Source organism: Panthera leo, chromosome B2 (genome assembly GCF_018350215.1).
Source record: "Panthera leo isolate Ple1 chromosome B2, P.leo_Ple1_pat1.1, whole genome shotgun sequence".
Classification (NCBI taxonomy): domain Eukaryota; kingdom Metazoa; phylum Chordata; class Mammalia; order Carnivora; family Felidae; genus Panthera; species Panthera leo.
Window position 1 is genome coordinate 135106912 of NC_056683.1, and position 15127 is coordinate 135122038.

The window sequence follows — 15127 nt, forward strand, 5'->3', positions numbered from 1 at the left end:
GGTATGGTTTCATAGGACCTTTCCAACAGCTGAGTTTAAGTGTAGAAAGAAAATGTGAATTCCTTCCCAGTTTTTAGCTAGGTGGAAAACTTGAGTATTTAGTAAAAGTAAACAGAGATTTATGAGGTAGGACTATAAAATAATGGAACTAACTTTCATAAGTTATACCATAAGATTCAATCTCCAACCTTGGACTTAATGTTCATGCCTATCATAGACGCCCTAGAAATGATCTAATTAATTATAATATCTTCCTACTGTTTTATGTATGTATATAGGTTACTGTTGTCATTGTAAAAAGATAGAGCTTCAACTTAATAAGCATGTATTGACCACCCAGCTCTTCCGTGGTTACTGTTGAGTAGATAAAAGATTAAATAAATGATACAATAGTCCCTGTCCTTAGACTCTTGAGAAGGCTAGGGACATATGTCTTATGTGCTGGAAAGAATTGGAGCAGAGCTCATGGCCCTTTTGTGCCCCTGGGATTGCGAAACTCAGTGCTAAGTGCTTATGAACTTCATTTGGGCTTTAAAGCCTTGACTACATGAAAAGGCCCTTGCTGTAGAGGTAGTTTTAAAGATAATGGCCGCTCTGTGTTTGACTCTGTTACATATGAAATCCTGCTTGAGACATTTTATTTCCCCTGGGAGAAAAAAAAAAAAAGTATGTTTTCTTTTTTTCTTTTTTAAATATTTTTTAATGTTTATTTATTTTGAGAGAGAGAGAGAGAATGTGTGTGTGTGCTCACACACAAGCAGGGGAGGGGCAGAGAGAGAGAGGGAGAGAGAATCCCAAGCAGGCTCCTTACCGCCAGCACAGAGCCCGGCATGGGGCCAGACCTCATGAACCATGAGATCATGACCAGAGCCAAAATCAAGAGTTAGACACTGAATGGACCGAGCTACCCAGGCACCCCTGTTTTCTTTTTTCTTATATTACATTGGCTACCAGGAAACTCGGCAGTCTCCAACTATAACATCAACTCTTGTATCTACTGTAACATCTCTAAGAGACTTAATGGACTCTATCATGTTTTGCTTTATCCTCCTCGTCATGAAATTCTACTCTATTGCTCGTTGTCCTAGGCCCATCTTCGTCCCTATCTTACCACTTTGTTGTAGGTATTTCTGGTAAGTTATCTCAAACTCTTAAGGCACGCTGCTCATGTGTAAATAAATAGGCAAAAATAATATATGAGGAACGCGTCACAGAGGTACTATGTTTCATTGGCGATAGGAGAAAAATAATGAAAATGACCGGCTCCTTTTTTCCCCCCCCAAGGAAATAGAAAATCACCTTGACAAGGACACAGAAGGCTATGATGTGGTGCTTGATGCTATTGACACGATGCAGCGAGTGGCCTGGCACATCAATGACATGAAGAGGAAACACGAACACGCGGTCCGGCTACAGGTAAACCCTCGAAACAGCAGCCCCGCTGGCACACTGACTTCTTTCCACATCAGGTATTAAGGCTGCTCAAGCGTTGGATGTCACCCGTGGCCTTCATCACATCTGAAGAAAGATCGGGACATGGCTAATACTGATCGCTGTTTAACGTGGTGTTTACGAGAAGTTACTTTATAACTTTTAAACTAATAGTTTGCTCGGAGCCCCTTCAGTAACCCAAGTTAAAAATTGGAGTCTCCCTTGGGGCGCCTGGGTGGCTCAGTCGGTTAAGCATCTGACTTCGGCTCAGGTCATGATCTCACGGTTTGTGAGTTCGAGCCCTGCGTCAGGCTCTGTGTTGACAGCTCAGAGCCTGGAGCCTGCTTCAGATTCTGTGTCTCCCTCTCTCTCTGCCCTTCCCCTGTTCATGCTCTGTCTCTCTCTGTCTCAAAAATAAATAAAAAAATTAAAAAATAAAATAAATAAAAAATTGGAGTCTCCCAAGCCCTTCCTTACCTTATGTTAATGACAAAGAAGTAATTCTTGCTGAAAGCAGCTTTCTTCCAAGCTGTTGAAAGGGTTTTTCAGCCTCTTTTCCGCTCTCACTAGTTAATGCAGAACTGTGAGGTGGTCCATGGGTGGTGATGGGGCCGGGACCCAGACAAAGGAGAGCTAAGTCTGGAAGCAGGTCCTTTGCAGTGTTCTACTCGGGAGGAGGCCGTCTACTGTGTGTTAGTTTCCTCCTTTCTAAAATAAGACAGACCAGGGGTTTGCGAAGACCCCTTCCAACACCAACATTTTGGACCCTAAACCTGTGGGAACTTTTGATAAATGCTAAGCCAGGGATCGTGTCCCAGGCACATAAAAAAATGCACTTTTTAAAAATAAAACGTTGGGGTGCCTGGGTGGCTCAGTTGGTTAAGTGCCCAACTGTTGATTTCAGTTCAGGTCATGATCTCGCAGTTTGTGAGTTCGAGCTCTCATTGGGCTCTGCGCTGAGAGTGCAGAGCCTGCTTGGGATTCTTTCTCTCTGCCTCTCTCTGCCCCTCCCCCATTCGTTCTTTCTCTCTCTCTCTCTCTCTGTTTCTCTCTCTCCATCCCTCTTGCTCTCTCTCAAAATAAATAAACATGAAAGAAAAAAAAAAGGTTAGGGGCACCTAGGTGGCTCAGTCAGTTAAGCATCCAACTCTTGATTTCAGCTCAGGTCATGATCTCACAGCTTGTGAGTTCAAGTTCCCATCGGGCTTTGCACTGAGAGTGTGGAGTCTGCTTGGGATTCTCTCTCTCTCCCTCTGTCTCTGCCTCTACCCTGTGCGCGCGCGCGCTCTCTCTCTCTCTCTCTCTCAAAAAAATAAATAAACTTAAAAAAAAATGTTTATGTTGGTCTAGAGGCTGGTGGCAGGCTCCTTCGTGTCCCTGGAGTGAGACATAAAAGCCCAAAGTGACGCCATGCTGTGTAGAGTATCTGTGGAAACTCAGGAAAAAAGATACATTATTCAGCCCATAAATTTAAGCAAAACCATAAGATGCATCTATAGGCAGCCAGAGTATGATGTGACGCAATAGACTATCAAAAATCAAGGGAAGGCAACATTCTAATCTTTCAGGTCGTGTCTTTTTTTTTGTAACAGTAAGAAAAGGTTTAATAGTTCATCATCCAGATGTTTTGTGGACTTAATGTCTATTGCATATTCGGAAATGGCTAAATGACTGTTTTTTTAGACCTTGTAAATCTGTTTGGCATTCTGCAGACATTGCTAAATCAGGCTCAGGCTCAGACTTTTATCTCCATTACCGCCCATTTCCACTTTCAACCCATGGACATTTGGGGTGTCCTGTATGGGGACTGCTTAATTAAATGCTCTTTGTGAATATTTTCATTTTTCAAAACAATAAAAAATCAGCTTTCTTAAAGAACATTGATATGGGTGTACAATAAAATCCCAAAGATACCTCAGGATCATGGTCTCAATTTATATTTAGCGAGCACCATTAAAAACATAATGGTAATGAAATTAATTTCCTTTCCCCAAATAAATGGGATTGACATCAGGAAATTTCTAAGATGTCTCTTACATGATTTGTCACAGGCTTTAGTTTTGAGTTACTTATATGTAGTATGGATTTCAGTTTCTGGAAAAAGGTTTCCACAGCAATAGCTCTGAAGGTTTTCCGCAGAGAATATGGGTGAGAAAGTCAAGGAAAGGATGGCTCTCTGAGAAGGTCACATGCCAGTCGCCTCTTTACCTAGCTTTTGAGAGACATAACTGCTGCCATCAGCCACAGGAGAGGGATTATCAAGGAGCGGAAATAAGTAATTGGCAACTCATCAACTAACAACTTGATTCATTTCTGTTAGCCCTTATGTGACAACCCCCATAAATGTGGATATAGGTGAGGGCACCTGAGTGGCTCAGTCGGTTAAGCTTCCGACTTTCGCTCAGGTCGCCATCTCCTGATTCGTGGGTTCAACCCCTGCATCGGGCTCCGTGCTGACAGCTCAGAGCCTGGAGCCTGCTTCCGATTCTGTGTCTCCCTCTCTCTCTGCCCCTCCCTCACTCATGTTCTATTTCTGTCTCTCAAAAATAAACATTGAAAAAAAATCTTTTTTTAAATGTGGATTTAGGTCACGTATCATTAGACACCATTGGATACCAAATAGACCCATTAGGTCCTGTCATAGAATATTCAGACACCACTCTTGAGATTCAGCAAACGGGAGACCTTTCCCTCTCTTCCATGGCTTCCCATCTCTTGTTTAATCACACAGAATGGTCACTTTTTCAGGAGATACAGAGTCTGCTCACTAACTGGAAGGGGCCAGACCTGACCAGCTATGGGGAACTGGTGCTCGAAGGGACCTTTCGCATCCAGCGGGCCAAGAATGAGCGGACGCTCTTCCTCTTTGACAAGCTGCTTCTGATCACAAAGAAGAGAGACGACACGTTTACGTACAAAGCTCATATCCTGGTAGGTCTGAACGTTGGCCATGGGCAAGGGCTTCGGCCGCTCGTCCCTTTCTCCTCCAAGTGCACCTCACCCTCTCTCTGCTCTCCTGCTCAGTGTGGCAACCTCATGCTCGTGGAAGTGATACCAAAGGAGCCTCTCAGCTTCAGCGTCTTCCACTATAAGAACCCCAAGCTGCAGCACACGGTTCAGGTAACAGCAGAGGCCTCCCCTCCCTGCAGGGTTCGCTCTTGTAAACTATGGGCGCCGTGGGCCAGCCGGCCTTTCCAGAGCCTTCTGGCCACACGGTGTGTTTCCCGTCTCGTCAGAGGGTTATGGGAGTGTCTGAATCTCGCTCGTGGTGGAGACGTGAGTCGTCTGACCGTCCGCATTTCCTTCCGCTAGGCCAAATCCCAGCAAGACAAGCGCCTGTGGGTTCTGCACCTGAAGAGACTGATCCTGGAGAACCATGCGGCAAAAATTCCAGCTAAGGTAAGATGCCGAGGTCCACAAACAATAAAATGTGAGGTCATCCAAGTCCTAGAAGGCAGCCTGAGGGCAATAAATGTTCAACTCTGAAATAAAGAGAATTGGGAGATAGGATATTTATGGGATCAACTAAATTAGCCACGTATGTTAAAAAGATTCACAGGGCCACCGGGGTGGCTCAGTCGGTTAAGCATCTGACTTTGGCTGAGGTCACGATCTCATGGTTTGTGGGTTCAAGCCCCACGTTGGGCTCTGTGCTGGCAGCTCAGAGTCTGGAGCCTGGTTTGGATTCTGTATCTCCCTCTCTCACTGCCCTTCCCTTGCTCTTGCTCTGACTCTCTCTCTCTCTCTCTCTCTCTCTCTCTCTCAAAAATAAGGTAAATAAACATTTAAAAAAAAGATTCACATATAGGGAGATTGTGGAAGTTTTTTTTTTTTATTGTGGTTGTTTTGCTTTGGGGTTTGAGGAAGGAAAAGACTACAAGAAAATTTCTAGAGAAATAATACAGTTATGAGAAGTATTCGAAGCTATACTAAGCAGCTATTGTGAATAGAGCTAGCTGCGGTTCTGTGGGAATGCTAAGGCAAAGAAAATACAGACTCAGCTGTGAGGGAGTTTGTAGATGAGGGAGGTAGCCACGCACACAACCAACTGTTCGCTAAACAGGAAGAATTAACAGAGGTATAAACCAAGTGTTGTGGAAGGATAATGTGTTCAATTACAGTTGAATAAGGAAAGGAAGGAAATGCCTTCCTTGTGAATGGGGGCATCATGTTCACAGCTCACAGACCGTGCCTTGGCGGAAGGGCTGAATCCTCAGGAGATGGAGTAGGGGGTGAGGCCGGACAAGCAGAAGGCAGTCCGCTGGGCTCTGAAGGTCTCGAAGGCCTAAGAAGTCCGAGCGCACGGGCGGTGGGAAACCACCGGAGGCTTCGGAGGAAGGGCTGGCAGGGTGGCCCCTGTGTTCTGAAAGGGTGACTTTAGAGACCGTGTGACAGATGAGTTGACGAAGTGACACTGGAGGCGGAAGAAGAATGAGCAAGCCGCCACAGTCGTCTAGCAAAGAGACGAGGGGCCCTTCGGGGGAGCCACGGCGGCGGGGGGGGGGGGGCAGGTGCAAAAGCTCTCAGAGAGGTTGAGCAGTGGTCTGTCACCCACGAAGCGCATGAGGAAAGAGAGAGATGGGAGTCAAGCATGAGTCAGGGGTTGAGCCCAGAGGACGGTGTGGAGTTCTGAGATAAGGAGAGGAACCAGTTGGATGGGAGTGAAGAGAAGCTCTCACAAGTGCGTGCTGGGAGGCGGGTCGGCCCCAGGTGGAAATTCAGGTCTTGGAAGCTGCGGGCCTGGAGGCTCTCTTGACACAGACAGCGACTGAGGCCCCGAGCTTTGAGAGGATGGCCCATGAAAGCGCGTGAAGGAAAGAAGCCCTGGGAATCCCAACATCCATGGGGACTTAGAGCACCACCAAAAGGGGTTAGGTGGGAGGCCCTAAGAAAACCCAAGGAGAAAGCTGTGCTGACAGAGGAAGAAAAGGATCTCAGAGAGCGTGAGGGGGCAACCGTCTGCAGGGCTGCAGGGGCGAGGCAGACTCCAACAGAAGGGTGGATACACGGGTTGGCAACCGAGAGATAAAGGAGAGACTGCAGTGCGTGGCGGAAAAAAGCGGAAATGAGAAGAGGCAGGCTGGGTACAGACTTCTTGAACACAGTTCAGAACACTTACCAGGCGGTGGTTTGAGGAGTGAGACACCTGGTGCAGGTGAAGCACGCCGTGGACGTGACTGTCGGCGGAGGGAAGGAGAAAGGGAAGGAGAGCGGAAAGGTGAGCGGAGGAATGCTCTTTGGGAGCCATTTTGGGGGGGGGGGGGCCACCATGGATCAGTGCGGTGAGGTAATTTAAAAATCTGCTCAGCAACTTGGAAACAAGTGTTGAGGAACCATAGCGCAGGTGGGTTCCCCAAGGTGAAGGTCAGCAGAGCCAGTACAGGGGAAGGTTAACAGGACGGGGGAAGGTGGGTGCTAATCAGCACATGGGTGCAGTGACCGAGCGTGATTTCCGGGCTGAGCGGAGAGGGAAGGCACCCAGGAGACTGGGCATGGCTTGAAGGACTGCTGGCTGTAGAGTCCAGGAACCGGCGCAACAGCAGCCAAAGGTGGGCAGGTGGAAATACGGAGGTCTGTAGCTGAAGTAGAGACTTGTAGAGCCCCTGCCTTAGAAGCAAAGCAGTTCTCAGTGCTGCTAAGGTCCTGGGGCCGCTTCTGATTGTGTGTCGCTGTTCTGGAGCGGAGGAAAAGGTTGTCAGAGAAAAAGTGGCGTGAGGTAAGGGTGGAGAATACATTGTCAGCGGTGACAACGGATGGTGACATGGTCCTTGCTGGGCGGGGCGGGAGTGACGTGGAACAGAAAGCGGGATGACGGCCATGGGGGTAGAACTAGGGGGAAATAAGAAACGTGAACATTGCGGAGAAAAGAGAGTCCATTTCACTCTGGGTATTTTGCAGAGCACTCGAAGCTCGTTCTCAGGGGCTGTCGGCAATGATCTTGTGCCCAGGAAGTGAGTGTGCAAAGGGGTGTGCTTTGAGTTAAGCATGAGTCTCATTTCATCCGAGTGTCGAGAGCTGGAAGGTGCAGCTCATGCAGAGAGGTGACGGCGTTTTCTTCGTGGTTGGTTAGTGGGTTGCTGGCCCTGTGCCTCGGAATGCCCTTCTGAGCAATGACCCAGTGTCTTGGACATGCCCCACCTCTGGTTCACCGGTGAACTGGGAAAATCAAAACTGCCAGAGGATTCTGCAAGGCCATTACAAAGCAAGGCTGGCTGACATACCTGTCCTCTTTCTCCTACACAAGATGTGTGGGTTCCACGGGGGTTTCCCTTTGTGCGTTAAAATGATGAATACAGTCACAAGGCAGGTGCATCTCTGTACCCAAATTCCTGACCCTGACCCTGGCCCTTTTACAATCGAAGCGTTACTTGTTCCGCCACAACTTCTAGAACACACGTACAGTGTGCTAACTGCTTTGTGTCTTTAGTTCGGCCTCAGCAAACCACCTTACGAGAAAGATCTTACTCACCCCATTATGGAGAAATAAAAGCAGAAGGTCAGGGACGTTAAGTGAACTGCCCAAGTTTATGTGGCGAGTGCATGAGTGAGCCTGAGTCAGACACAGGTCTGGCTGGCTGCGGAGAGCAAGCCTTAACCATATTGCCCCCAATGGCAACGAAAATTCACTTATTTAATAGACTTCATCCCCTATAATGTGATGATAATTTTCTACTTTATTGAAGCAGGATTATTATTAAGCTAAACCCTCCACTTCTTTCTTCAAGGCTTTTTCTTATTATTTTTTTTTTTTCTCTAAAGCTTTCAAAATCTGTGTATTCCTATTAGGTAAAAGAAATGCATAATGAGGAATTTTTGTGAACATCAAAAAATGCATCACAGCCGTCTACCAGTGTTACCACAAGCTGATGGAAATTCCTCTTAGTGGCTCCTCCCAGCTTCCTTGAGTTCCTTTAATTCGGCGATGGTCCCTGGCTGACTCCTAGAGGAAGATGTGGGAACTGTACTTTCCTGAAATGAAATGTCAAGACAGGAAAAATAAATACCGAGTTCGTCAAGTCAAGTTTATAGATACCAGGAAGCTTCTTGGAAATAGCCGTCGTGTTTATTCATATTACGTAGTGTATAAACTCACTCTCGTCCTGATTGAGAGTAAAGACAGAAAGGGAGAGGCTTTTGCAGTTTATGTCATCACCTGGTCCTTTAAGGGCACTTCACAGAAACTGAGCTCACATTGGCGTTTGAAATTAATTCCAAGTAGTCATTGCAAACTCCGAATATATGATAAAAATATCAGTGTTACAAAACGTATGCATTTGTTATCTCAGACTTAGGGTGGCTTCATCAAGCCTTTTTTTTTTTTTAAACCTTCCTCCTCCTTTATTTATTTATTTTTTTTACTTTATTTTTGGGGGGGAGAGAGGGAGCATGAGCAGGGAGGGCCAGAGAGAGAGGGAGAGAGAGAATCTCAAGCAGGCTCCACACCATCAGCACAGAGCCTGATGTGGGGCTCGATCCCACGAACTGGAAGATCACGACCTGAACTGAAAAAAAGAGTCAGACGCTTAAACAACTGAGCCACTCGGGCACCCCTTCACCACCCTTTTTTTTTTTTAACTAGATATTACCATTTATTTTTATTTTTTTAAGTTTGTTTTATTTATTTTGAGAGAGAGAGAGAACACATAAGTGTGAGCAGGGAAGGGGCAGAGAGAGACGGAATCCCAGGCAGGCCTCCGCACCGTCAGCACAGAGCCCAGTGTGGGGCTTGAACTCAGAAACCATGAGATCATGACCTGAGCCAAAATCAAGAGCCAGACGCTTAACCGACTGAGCCCCTAAACATTACCAGTTCGCCCAAATGTTTTCACTGTGCTATCACGGATTGTGGCAAAATACAAGAAAAATTATTTTTAAGGTGATTTTTAGTCTGATGTCTGTCAGTTACGTTACACGACCCCTGAAAAATGAAAATGACGTGAGAGGAGTTCTACCTGAACTAATTTTTTTTCCCTCTTTGAATCCTCAGGCAAAATGACTCATGTCAGGGTCATTAACCATCTCTTTTTTTTTTTTTTTTTTTTTTTAACGTTTATTTATTTTTGAGACAGAGAGAGACAGAGCATGAACGGGGGAGGGGCAGAGAGAGAGGGAGACACAGAATCGGAAGCAGGCTCCAGGCTCTGGGCCATCAGCCCAGAGCCCGACGCGGGGCTCGAACTCACAGACCGTGAGATCGTGACCTGAGCTGAAGTCGGACGCTTAACCGACTGAGCCACCCAGGCGCCCCATTAACCATCTCTTTATATCTCCCTAAACGTTAACCACATTGGCAACAGGGACAATAGCCAGAAGCCTCAAAGCAGTAAAGCTGTGAGCGTTGAGGTGGGGAGAAAGATGTGTGAAGGAAGCCCCGGTCAAGGTTTATCTGGCCCAATCCCTTGGCGGGTGGGTGGTGACTTCACTGTGTTTAGTGCCTATCAGTTGAGCCTAGTAGCAACTCTGAAAGGTAGGTCCGGCCTTGCCATTTGTGGCTAAGGAAACACCTCCAGCCGGAAAGCACCAGAGCCGTGTCACAAACCATGTCCTCAGGGCCCTTCCCCCTGCCTGGGAGACTCTAGGGCACGGGAGAGACTAGTTACAGGCGTGCCAGAGAGAGCCAAGGGAGTTAGCTAAGGATAATCTCAGAGCATTTGGACAGAGGAAACTCCCAGCAATCTTTTTTGCAACAATTCAGAACAGTTATAAGGCCCCAGTGATTTGGAGAAGGCAGATCCTAGACCCCTATCCCTTGAGCCTTTGGTTCAGTAGATCAGGGTTGAATAGCCGGGATCTACATATTATAATGGGCTGACCACCAGATGCCGGGTTTTAGAAACCTTAGTGAAAGGCTCCCCCCACTTCCTCCTTCCCACCTCTCCTTTTCTCTCTCTCCCCCCCCTTCTTCTCCCCCTCTTCTTCTCACCTTCCTTCCTTCCTTCCTTCCTTCCTTCCTTCCTTCCTTCCAGATGGAGGCTGTAAGCTTAGCTCTGCTGATCGTGTAGCACGTGCGATCCACAGGAGGCACTCCTCCGTTCGAAGCCCTTGAACTGTGTGTTAATGCCTAAAAGAAATAAGGAGTTTTTTAAAGCTTTTTCAAAAATCCCTTATTCTGGTGGGATAAGACCTGTCTCACGATAGCGATAGGGAGTTTGAAGAAAAAACAAAGAGTAATTGTAGTTATAGATGCACTTTCTTTCTTACAGGCCAAGCAAGCAATACTTGAAATGGATGCCATTCGTAAGTTTTGTTTTCTTAATACAATTTGAAACCTTCTTGTCTACTTGTATCTATCATCGTTTCTATCTCAAAGTGTATAAAAATGTCAATTGTAAGAAAAACACAGTTCTTTCTTCACCGTTTTCACAAGTGGAGCTGGCAGAGGGTATCATCTTTTCCTTACGCATTGACTCGTTTGTCTATTGATTTCGCTGCTTTATCTATGAGTCGCCTGATGGCCAGCCACATGGCCAGATCTCTGTGTCAGCTGCAAATGTAAGATACGCTTCCAAGGTCAACTCTTACCCTCCCCTCCGCCTCCACCAAAACTCAAGGTTTTACACACATTTCTGGCCGCACCCCACTGAAGGATAACCTGTTGATTACCTGCAAGGATCATGCCAACGAGACAGTGAATGGTTTCCCCGATGCAGCTCATATTTGAGAATTACCACTGCTCCACATATGGGATTGTATTTCCAGGCTTATAAAAACAGGCAGAAAATGAATACAAGTGAGGTCTTTCCTAGAACATAAAACCTGGTTCAACACCGTTTATCGATTCTTGTTCTCTCCCAGATTAAATAGACTAAGAGAATCAGTGGTTTCAGAGACTGACAACCATGTCAAACAAAAACTTGTACTTAACGTATCTGAAATAACTTACTTTTGAGGCATCTTTCCCCAGGTACAAATACCGATTCACGTCCCTTCCGTGCTGCTGGCGGTTAACTCTGCTGAGGAAGCAAGAGGCGTTAGTGAGGGAGAAAGATAAGCTTCCTCCCCACATGGCTGAGGTCCCCCATTTCATATCCGGCAGCTCCTGAGAGATGATGGGACGTGACCCCAACTAGAAGGCTAGGCTGGGGCCTGCTGCCCTGTCTTCTCTAACGCCCCCACCCCCCCACCCCCATTTTATTCACTGGAAAGCTCTTGAAGATTTTTTGGTGGGGCGCCTGAGTGGCTCAGTCAGTTGAACGTGTGACTTCAGCTCGGGTCGTAAGTCTCACGGTTTGGGAGTTCGAGCCCCACGTCGGGCTCACTGCTATCACCACAGAGCCTGCTTGGGATTCTCTGCCCCCCCCCCCTTCCCCCGCTTGCACTCTCTCTCAAATAAACATTGGGGGAAAAAAAAGGTTATTATTATTTTTAATAAAAACGCTCTAAAGAGAAGGCAGAGTCATGGAGGGGCATGTAAATGTTAGGACGAAAGGGGAGGTGCGTGGGTGGCTCAGTCGGTTAAGCATCTGACTCTTGATTTTGGCTCAGGTCATGATCTCATGGTTGGTGACTTCAAGCCCCACATCGGGCTCTACACTGTCCGTGAGGAACCTGCTTGAGATTCTGTCTCTCTGCCTCACTTTCTGCCCCTCCCCAGCTTGGGCTCTCTCTCTCCCTCTCAAAATAAATAAAAAACAAACAAAAAAATAAATTTATCTGTCTAAAACAGAAAGAATTAGGAGGAAAGGTGGAGAAAGAGGTCTGAAGAAGCCCCTATCTCTATGACAAACTTCATTCAATAGAACTATTTCCTCATTCTCAGCCTCTGGGTGCTGGTTCATGGACACCATTAAGATTCTGTGAGTGCACATACAGAATTATTTCAAGCCACTAATCGGTGCTACGTGGCTTTCTTCCAGGCCCAGGACTAGGCTAGAGCAGCCCAGCCCAGGAAAATCACCTCATTTGCCCACCTTGACTTTGGACTTGTCTGGGTAGGAAGAGAGTAGGCCCTTCCGTTGGGCCAAGTGACCTCATTTATGGACCTTTGCTACTGACATTGGACAAATGTGTGTGGTCTTTACAATTCTTAGAACCCTCTCGAACGAAGAGCCTTAACTCTACTATAGCTGTGTCCTAAAATTGTTTACCCTTAGGCTTCAGGGTGTAGATAATCCCTGAATATGCTGGAGTGCTTTAGGATTAGACCCGATTTTACTTGTTTTTAATGCTGATTTATTTTTGAGAGAGAGTGTGTGTGGGAGGGAGAGAGGGGAAGGGAGAGAGAGAATCCCAAGCAGGTTCTACACGGTCAGTGCAGAGCCCAACCTGGGTCTCGATCTCACGAGCCACGAGATCATGACCTGAGCCAAAATTCAGAGTGGGACGCTTAACCGACTGAACCACCCAGGCGCTCCTAGACCCCATATCCGTCACTTGATCTCGGCCAAAAGTCCGAGAAGCGATAGACCCCATATTCTTAATCTGAAGCCTGTGTGCTCCTTAGACGGGCAGAAAGACATAAACTCTGAAATTAAATGAAAATCCCTTTTCTGGTAAGAGACCCCAAAGCATTCATCAACTGTTCGCAGGACGTTGTTCAGCAGTGATGAACCCAAAGCATTCATCAAATGTTTGCAGTGTCTAGAAAGATGTTAAGAGTCACTGCAGCAGAGGCCAGCTTCCGGAGGGCAGGAATAGCTCGACATCCTCCACGCCAGGCACAGACACCTCGTGAAACTGTGCTTCAGTGGAATTCTCCAGATGGCTTTGCCTTGACAGAGTCTCTTCTGTGGCTCATCGCCACTGTCTGTCTGGGGCCTCGTGAGCAAGTTCGGCTGTGGTGATGTTTAACAGAACCGTCTGCCCTCTGTTGGGGCAGCGCGTTGCCCGGGACCCTGAGTGGCAGTAGGAGGTTAACCACACCTTGCACGTTTTAAGTAACTTTCTGCAAAGGGTATAGCCAATGGCTATGGCTCTCTCTGCTAATGAGCAAAAAAGGAGACTGCAGAGAGAGCATGTACCTGTGCACGTGCGTGTGTGTGTGTGTGTGTGTGTGTGTGTGTGTGTGTGTGAGAGGGGTGGGGGAGGGAGAGAGAGCGCACACGTGTGCCAGAAAGGCACACGTCCCTGTGGACAGACTCCTGGAAGTCCCCGTGATACGTAGTCAACACCAGTTAATGGAAGGAGAGACTATCCCATGTCTGATGAAAAAGAATAAACCCACAGATATCCAGAACGAGCCGTATCAATTTTCTGAGAAGTCGCTGAACACCTCATTCTTATTGGTGCATGTGGTTCTCTTTTCAGACTATCCCGGTTTCTGTTACAGTCCCGAGGGAGAGACTAAAGCATTTTGTGGTTCTCGAGACGGTTCTGCTCCATATCGGCCGAGAAGAAAATCTGGTAAATAGGATGTCGTGATCAAAAGCTAATAATCTGGGGGGACTAGTAATGAAAGATCCTTTCAGTCTGGCAAAAAACACATTTCCCTTCTGGCGTTGGAGCTCACGGCCAGTTTGAATACATTGGAAGCGGCCCTACGATGGGACTGTCGGGCTTTCGTTCTAAAACTTTTCTGTGTATCTCTCTATTTTCCAGGGAATGTAAAACTATCAGTCCACTAATTCCTCTTTGCATAGCTTCTTACCACCAGCTTGTAGGTACTTAAAGCCTTATTGACTACACTGGGGAAAAATCGTACCCTATCAACGACACATACAAACGATCATGCAGACCTAACCCTTTAACACATGTTTGCTGAACCAGACTCCAGGTAGCATTCTCTTAGGCCTCAGATTTTTTTTTTTTTCATTTGAGTCAGTGTTTATTGAGTACCCACCTAACCCCCCGTGCTGGGCTAAGGACCGGGAATGCAAGAATAAATAATACATGTGATTCCTGCTTGCGAGGAGGTCGTAGTCCAGTGGGAGTCAACAAGGGGGAAGAAATACCAGTCCGTATAATAGAGCTGTGCTGGAGGTTGAGTAGAGGGAGAGGCCAAGGAAAGAGCGAGATTAACTCTCTAGGAAGGCGAGAAAGCTTCCCAGAGCAGGGGACCTGGGATAGAGTCTGGGGGCTGAGGAGACAGATGAGGCGGGGGAATAGCACGTGCAAAGGCCCTGGGACTGGAGCCAGCGTACCTTAGATCGGACCTCTATTGCCGGTTCTTCAGCCTGGCCGGATGGAGCCGTGGGTAGAGGTACAGGCATGCAAGGTAAACCAGAAGGAGAAGTGGCTAGAGCTGCAGAGGGGGCCGAATCACAGAAGGTGTGAACTTGATCCTGCAAGCTACGGAAGGATTTTAAACAATGGGATGTTTACCTTTTAAATACAGAATTCTGGGGGCGGCTGGGTGGTTCAGTCAGTTAAGCACTGACTCTTGATTCCGGCTCAGGTCAGGATCTCACAGTTCACAGGATCAAGCCCTGCGCTGGGCTCTGCACTAACAGCACGGAGCCTGCTTGGGATTCTCTCTCTTCGTCTCTCTCTGCGCCTTCCTCGCTCGCACTTTCTCTCTCTCTCTCTCTCAAAATAAATAAACATTTAAAAAATGTTTTTAATTACTAAAAAAAAGGAATTCTGGTTTGATGTAGAAACTGAAGTAGGCATTCTGTCTAGTCTGGAGGAGAGAGGACAAGAGCCTGGATTAAGACCCTGGGGGGTAGGGGGAGTGGGGGGAGTGGGGTGGCATTATTGGGATCCCACAGGACTGTGATGGATGAATACGGGAGAAATGTTGAATGATGTCCTGGCACCT

General features: G+C 47.1%; 1 protein-coding gene and 1 long non-coding RNA gene across 6 annotated transcripts in view; one reads left to right on the forward strand and one right to left on the reverse strand.

Moving 5' to 3' along the window:
- Positions 1–15127, forward strand: part of PLEKHG1 (pleckstrin homology and RhoGEF domain containing G1) — a 213263-nt gene that overhangs the window by 179785 nt on the left and 18351 nt on the right. For all 3 annotated transcript variants that reach the window (XM_042940075.1, XM_042940074.1, XM_042940073.1), the window contains 6 exons: positions 1285–1416; positions 4180–4362; positions 4456–4551; positions 4744–4830; positions 10635–10668; positions 13678–13773. In XM_042940075.1, coding sequence (XP_042796009.1) covers positions 1285–1416; positions 4180–4362; positions 4456–4551; positions 4744–4830; positions 10635–10668; positions 13678–13773 — 628 coding nt within the window. The remainder of the gene's footprint in view (positions 1–1284; positions 1417–4179; positions 4363–4455; positions 4552–4743; positions 4831–10634; positions 10669–13677; positions 13774–15127) is intronic.
- Positions 1–15127, reverse strand: part of LOC122220496 — a 48597-nt gene that overhangs the window by 2431 nt on the left and 31039 nt on the right. The window contains exons 3-9 of one of the 3 annotated variants that reach the window (XR_006202893.1): positions 14511–14658; positions 11315–11381; positions 11035–11131; positions 10355–10492; positions 8289–8400; positions 1909–2139; positions 1300–1518 (exon numbers count right to left, since the gene is read on the reverse strand). This is a non-coding gene — a long non-coding RNA (uncharacterized LOC122220496). Of the gene's footprint in view, positions 1–1299; positions 1519–1908; positions 2140–8279; positions 8401–10354; positions 10493–11034; positions 11132–11314; positions 11385–14510; positions 14659–15127 lie in introns of all 3 variants that reach the window. The other 2 variants (XR_006202891.1, XR_006202892.1) reach the window with 2 other exon arrangements.